This window comes from Ornithorhynchus anatinus, chromosome X2 (assembly GCF_004115215.2).
Source record: "Ornithorhynchus anatinus isolate Pmale09 chromosome X2, mOrnAna1.pri.v4, whole genome shotgun sequence".
Classification (NCBI taxonomy): domain Eukaryota; kingdom Metazoa; phylum Chordata; class Mammalia; order Monotremata; family Ornithorhynchidae; genus Ornithorhynchus; species Ornithorhynchus anatinus.
The window spans coordinates 5257350-5264638 of record NC_041750.1 but is presented as its reverse complement, the minus strand read 5'-3'; the positions used below and the strand labels follow the sequence as shown (position 1 = coordinate 5264638).

At 45.7% G+C, this 7289-nt stretch overlaps 1 protein-coding gene across 3 annotated transcripts in view; it reads right to left on the bottom strand.

Moving 5' to 3' along the window:
* Window positions 1-1716: 1716 nt before the first annotated feature.
* The window catches only part of CNOT6 (CCR4-NOT transcription complex subunit 6), a 48858-nt gene continuing 43285 nt past the window's right edge, over window positions 1717-7289 (bottom strand). For all 3 annotated transcript variants that reach the window (XM_029052805.1, XM_029052804.1, XM_029052806.1), the window contains one exon: window positions 1717-5958. In XM_029052805.1, the coding sequence (XP_028908638.1) occupies window positions 5746-5958 (213 nt within the window). In that variant the 3' untranslated portion in view covers window positions 1717-5745. The remainder of the gene's footprint in view (window positions 5959-7289) is intronic.

The window sequence follows — 7289 nt, the reverse complement described above, 5'->3', positions numbered from 1 at the left end:
GGTAGATACAAGATCAGGTTGGACACAGTTTTTGCCCCACATGGAGCTCAGTCTTAATCCCTACTTTACAGATGAGGTAACTGAGGCACAGAGAAGTGAAATAACTTGGTTAAGTTCACACAGCAGAGCCAGGATTAGAACCCAAGGCCTCCTGACTCTCAGGCCCATGCTCTATCCACTAGGCCACGCTGCTTCTATTGAAATTGTGGCAGAGGGAAATTTGGAAGAAAAATTTGTCAAGAAAAGAATTGATAGCCAAACACATCCGCTAAAGAACTCAGTAAGCCCAATTCTCAAACCCAGAACTTCCTGCTTTAACCAGACTACAGCTCCATTTCATCTCTTCAAGCGTCCCTTAAGACTGTCAGGGGAGCTGGGGGTTGGGGCTCAGAAGAGGCCTTTCCATTGGGCTGGTGGCAGGGATGGAGGCTCATCTTACCTGGAGGAGCTTCCTGGATGTCCAAGCGGGCAGAACTTCAACTTCATAGGGAGGAGGAGCCCTAAGGGCTTCTGGGGGCAGACGCCCAAGTGATGGTCTGGCAGCGCCCATTCCCCGCTGGCTTCCGTGGACCACCTTTAAGATATTCTTGACAGTTGAGCCCAATTGCAGAAACAATAAAATTATTCTATTGCATGTTAGGTAGAGCCGGAGAGCCAAGTGCTGGAATCTCCAAGGAAACAGTGCAAAGTTTATCTTGGAAAGGTTAGAACAAAGTGGGGCCTGCTCCTGCCCATCCCCCCGAAAAGTTGTACAATGCCAACAGTAATAATAGCTGCACATTTCATAAGGCTTTTTCCCCCCCTGTGGTGGGGGAAGGTAAGGGCATTAGAGATACTTCTTATTCCGATTGATTAAAATCCCCCTGTGCCTGTGTTCAAAAGGCCACGTCGACTGGACGCTATTGGCGGTTGAAGTCTTTTCAGCAAGCGTTACCAAAATAGATGCATTTAGATCAGTTCTTGGAAGCAGCAGAGCGGCCGCCTGCCCTTGGGGGTTTCCAACGGCATTGTGGGTCCCCTGAGGAGGGATTTCCCCGGACAATCCATTTATGGAAGAGGTACACACTGAAGGGACGGCACCAGGATGTACAAAATGTTGGTGTTACATCCTGAATCTCTCCTCCCCTGCCTACCTAAAACCCAACGCCCTCGCCAAACCATTTAGCAGAAAGAGCCCAGGCCTAGGAGTCACAAGACTTGGGTTCTAATCCCAGATCTACCACCTACCTGCTGTGTGACCTGCAGCAAGTTCCTTTACTGGACCTCAGTTTCCTCATCTATAAAATAGGAATACACTACCTCTTCTCTCCCTCTCCCTTAGAGTGGGAGCCCCATGTGCGACAGGCATTGTGTCCAATCCGACGATCTTAAATTTATCCCAGCACTTAGAACAGGGCTTGGCGCATAAAAAAACACTTAATTACACTGTCATCACTGTCTAAAGAGAACATCATTGTGTTGAAAAAGATGTGGAAAAAAATTACCAGAAACTAAGAATGTTAGATGTGCCGATCTCAATAAAACACCCAGTTCTGAGAAGGGTAAAGCCAACCTTTTTCTTTTTCCCCAGATGCCTTTCCAGTGAAGAGCACATATTTGTTAGCAGCGCACTTTAGGGGAAAAACAACAACAACAACAAAAAATCACAAGCCCCTCCCCGAGCCCCACCTTGAAAATCCATTAAGCAGAGATTACAAATTACACTATGAAGCAGTCTGAAACAGATATTGAATTTATTGGTCAGCTATGAGTAGGAAAATACATTGGTAAAGAAAAAAGAAGACCCTGTATATAAATATAATACTAGCTAGTTAAAATTTGACCAAGGAGAAAAAGTCCCACTGAAGAGAACAGTAAAAGCCCTTGTTTACCTCCAGACCATAATCAGTTTCCCAATAATCTTATTGAAGAGCTGCCTAGACAAATGCAACATTCTTTGAGCTTTAGTGCAGATAATGTGCTGGTTTTTTGTTACATGAATGGTAAACAAGAGTTAACCCAGTGCATTACAAATGATACAGAAGTATGGTGGATAAACACTAGAGACTATTTTAGACACTACTGGAACATACCAAGACATTAAAATTTACGTAACCGAAAAAAGACTAGCAGAGTTAACATGGGGTAAAATACTGTTTTCAGGAGGGGTGACCAAAGCTTACTACCTAAACGGTTTTCAGTATAATTTTGAGTCACCGGTGAAACGCTTCGGTGTACAGTTCGGTTGCTTGAGACGATCGTTGTCGTCGTCATTGTTAAATATGTCTTGGCTGGACCTCTTTGCCTTACCTAGCTAAAAAGGAAACCTGAACCTTCAATTCCTCTCCAAAGGTTTCACCTCAGAGGAATTAAAAAAAAAAGTTGGGACAAAATTCACTTTTTAGAAAAGACAAATTCCATTCCAACCAACCATGGCTGTCCATCAAAGAGGGTTGTTTCGTTTAATTTTTACAGTTTACTAACTGTTACAAAATAGGGCCTAACAATGACATACACCCCCCCCCCCCCGATCTTCCTTGCCTTCCTTTCCATTATTTTGATTAAAAGGCGCAATCCAGGTTTCAAAATCGTCTTCATTTCCACAGCCTCAGTCCAGACTTTGCCCCAAATTTAGATCAATGCCATTTTCTTAGAGCAGGAGTGATTCCTGCTACCATGGCAGACTGTACTTCTAAGGGATTCTGCAATACAGAATCAATCCAGAGGCCCAAGACATTTGATCTTTGTTTTAACAGAAAGGTCTAACCCCCAAATGCTGAGAGGAACACTTAGAAGTCGTGCTTATTCTCTAGGAACACTGAAGGTGCGTTATTGGCAACACCAAAACCACATTAAATAGACTTTTTTAATAAGAGAATATCGTAAATAACCATTTTACGTTACAGAATTTTTTAGGGGGGGGTGGGAGGTGCGGTGACTGCATTCTGGGAAGAGAGATGGTTTTTATTGCATTTCTATTTAAGTACGGCTCTCTGGAAATTGGGATTTGCTGTGTTTGACGCGGGACACCGGAAAATATATTTTTTAACACAAACTCTCTCGACAAAGTATCTATCTTAGTTCAGTTTGGGGGGAGGGTATGTGTGTGGGGGGGATGGAGAGAGGGTCTGTCCTTCCCCTAGAGGGTGGGGGGAGTCTGTCCCTCCCCTAGAGGTACAAGAAACCTCTCCCCATCTTGAATTCCTGGCTGCTGACCGATCATCTACTGTTGCGAGTCACCGTGTCCCTAAGGGGTGGGGGAAGCCACACCGAGGGGGGTCCGTGAAGCAACGGCGACGTGGTTCGGTCTACACAGAAACAAGGACCAAGGCCCAGAGGTCAAACCATTTCCACTAGGCTGCCACAGATTTAGGACAGTGACAGATACAGGTGAAAATCTATTGTGTAAAGCTCAAACCTTTTATGCCCTAACTAGTGCACATAAGGTCCGGCACCCAGTAGAGTGAGACGTTCCCCTCTGACTGATACAAAAAGAATTAAGTGCTTCCCCCTCCCCTTCCGTAAAGCTCTGCGGACCTCTAAGTTCATAATCCAGATCATCAGAAAAATAGTTCACTCAAGTCTGATGAGCCAGGCTGACTCATCACTACTGGACATTGTCATGATGCACATTTATAACAACACATTCTTCAGGAAACATGAGTAAACACCTTTTATTCACACTTTACAAAAAAAAACCCAAACAAAAATAAAAAACAAAAAACAAAAAATCCCAAAATAGCTACGCTTTGAATCTATTACATCACTACTACCAGCATTTCAATGAGTTGATTATAAATTGGACATGTTTGGTGCTTGCACAACTAGAAATGATAATTAAAAATAACCAAAACAAAAACAACCCACAAAAAACCAGGTCCCAGACAAGGGTTCAAGAACAAAACTTCTGGTGAAAGCTAAAACGTACCCTTAGGGATTTCATCAGTATTTCATTTTATTTTCATCTTAAAAGAGAACGGCTTATGTACACTGAAGTGCAAGGAAGTTTTGCCGTAAAATTTCAACTCGTCATTTGGGGATGACTGTCTTTAAAAAAGGGTCTGTGAAATTCCACAAATTCCCCACTTCATGATCAGGCGATGTGGGCCCTTTTGTTCCCCTGCCTGCAGTTGAAACAAAAGCAGTTTGGACCCAACATTCTCTGAGCTCATTTGATTGATTTTGGACGAACGAAGATTCGGGCTCTGGGAGGAGGAGAGAATATGCAAGGAAACTTCTATGAGTCCTTTTAAAATTTGGCTTTGCGGCGCTCATCTAATGGCACTAGGAGCAAAATGCGGTGGCGGGGAGGAGAGGGTCTAATATCTTCGTCTTACTTGACACTTTAAAATTGGACTTGGTCACTTTAAAACCATCTGAAGGATGGTTTTGGGGATCTGTCTGGAATAGGCCCCTAATTTCCACTGCTTCAATAAAACCGAAAAACGTGACATCTGTTCAGATAAAGATGCTCCCCGCCCCGGCCCCTCCTTCACCTCAGAGACAGAGGGACACCCGGAACCAGAAAGGATTCGTGGGCATCATGTTTCTTTAGTGAAAATGTGGTCCCGGGGACGGGGGCTTGGCGGCCACCATCGGGACCGGTTCAAAACTGGGATGTTTCGATGCTTCCCGAAGGAAAAGAAATGCCACGGTTTACACAAAAAAAAGCATCTTCATAAAAGTTTCACAACTGTCTCAACAGTATTTTAAAAAAACGAACAGAAAAGAGGATGCACAGAGTTTCTCTGCATGCACAGGCAGTGCGAGTTGAGAACAAATTGAGGCAGGCACAGTGGATGTAGGTTGGAAGGTATTTAAAGCTAGAGATGGAACCCGGGTCTCCCACAATGTTCAGCCGAATGGTTGAAGGTCTGAAAGTCTGAGGAGGTCCACCTGTCCACCCCTGACTTTTTCAGAGAGGCCTACTCAGCTTTTCACCCATTCAGCCACGTGCTTTCGCGATAACTTCCGCCGTGCACGGGAAGGGGGTGGGGGAAATGGCTCACTCGTCAGAGCTGAGGTCTCGAGCTCAAGACAGATTTAGATGGAAAAAGCGGTGTTCTCAAGTTTAAAATAAAGTGGTACGAGGGGGCTCACAAAAGCCCAACAGTGCAAATTGTTAGCAGAGAAAGCCTGTGGCAACTTCTTTTATAAGATGGCCTTTTATAACACATGAAACAGATTTAAAAAAAAAATTTAGCCTTAGTTTACAATACAATCATTCCCAAATCGGATCTTTTTTTTTCCAAAGTACAAAATTTTCATAAATTGGGTCTTCTGTGGTTCATATACAATCGATAAAGGCTAAATTCAAATTCTCTATTTTACAAACAACTCTGAAAAAAGGAGGGAGTGAAGTAACGCGAAAGGGTGATCTCTGGCTCTTACTACTGGCCTCCAAAAAAAGTCATGCTACAGGTTCCTGTGCAAAGAGGAGAGGCGGGTGAAAGGGGTCCCTATTTCAAGGCCTGAAGAGGAGAAACAGGAAGGTAAGTTGTGGCCAAGTCAAGAGAACTGCCAACGCACCCTCCCCTGTCTGAACGGTAAGGTAGAAAAACGTGTCGGGCTCAGAAAGGTGTGTCTGTTGATAGCACCTGGCTTTTGCTGGGCTCGTCGGTCAGGTCGTCCGCTCGAAAACGAAGACCGAGAAAAGAGAAAAAACCAAACCCAAAACCACCCCCGGGGTTGGCCGTACCTCGCTCCTCTCAGACCTGGGATATTGTACAATTCCTTTCCTCGAGGTCGCCCTCTGAACTTGCTTGACTACCTCCTGCTCGGAAGGTGGAGTCCGTTCACCGAGGGCAGGAAAGGCAGCAAAAGCTCCAGTTGTGCAAAAAGGGAGAAGTGGTCGGAAGGGATGAGGGGGTGCGGGCAGCCGCTAACATTGTTCTCCATTAGCCAATGGGGGTCCAGGGGCCCGAGAATGCCCAAAATATTCAGCTGAGGTTTAGAGTAGAAGATGTAATCAATTATACCCTGAAAGAGAATAACAATAATATAATAACTGGTATTTCTTAAGCTTTTGCTATGTGCCAGGCACTGTACTAAGCGCTGGGGTGGATACAAGCAAATTGAGTTGGGACACAATCTGTCCCACATCGGGGTCACAGTCTCAATCTCCACTTTAGAGATGAGGAAACTGAGGCCCAGAGAAGTGAAGTAACTTGCCCAGGGTCACATGATACACAAGTGGCAGACCTGGGACTAGAACACATGACCTTCTGACTCCCAGGATGAGGTCTCTCCATTACGCCTGTTTGTTTCAGAAGAGAAGAGTCAGTCGGTCAATCAGATTTATTGAGTGCTTACTGCGTGCAGGGCCCTGGACTAAGCGCTTGGGAGAATACGGGGCGGACATCCGTCATCTGACTGGGCTCACATGGCGAGGGCCTCCTCCCTGGATAGAGCTGCCCCCCTCCGCCACCCTGAAAGCCCTCAAATACCTACCCTCAAGGCTCTCCCACATGGTGACTCTGCAATACCGGCAGATTGATTGTCACCCAGCCGTGTTTCTAGAGATGGGCCCGAGCCGTGCTGCCTACTCCTCTCGTTTCAGGTCTCGGTAGGCCAGGGGAGGGGCTGGCATAGTGGCCAGTAGGTTCTCTCCCACTCCTCTCTCAGACCTCTCAGACCACTGGGGGGCCCGCGCCTCGGTTCAGGCAAACTGGCCTGGGGAGGGCTGTGCCCCAAAAGGAAATCTAATTAGTTCAAATGCAATGGCCCAACGCAGTCACAAACTTCAGCAGTTACAAAAAAACTTCAGCCTAAACTCAAATGCTGAGTGACTGAACTCATTTTCAGGAGAGAGCTCTCGACAGGGCTTTTATAATGCATTTCCCCTGCTGTCAGTGAGGAGGAGACTAATGCAGAGAAGTGCTCTTTACTGAATCTGAAACATTCTTTACGTGAACCAAGAAGTCCTCCAGGCAGCGAGTTCCCTCTATCAAGATAAGGAGACTTCCAGCTAAAGAAACCAATCATACCCTCCAATAGTCGGGGGAGGAGAGGGGCAGGGAGAAAGGGGCTTATTGCCGAAAGAATAAAATCCGAGGAATGAGAGTGGGATAAGGATCAACTCCAATGCTCTGTGATGAGCTGTTCTTAGAGGAGGGCGGTTCTCCCTTCAGAACATGACCAGAACAGTCCTAAGTGAGAGGCAGTTTCCGGGCAGTGAGCTGTACTGGGGGAAATGGTCCGTGGAAATTGTCTTGTTCGCTCACAGAAAAAAAAAAAGTATTTGTTAAACACTTACTACGTGCCAGGCAGTGTAGTAAGTGCTGGGGGGGCACAGCAAATTGAGTTGGACT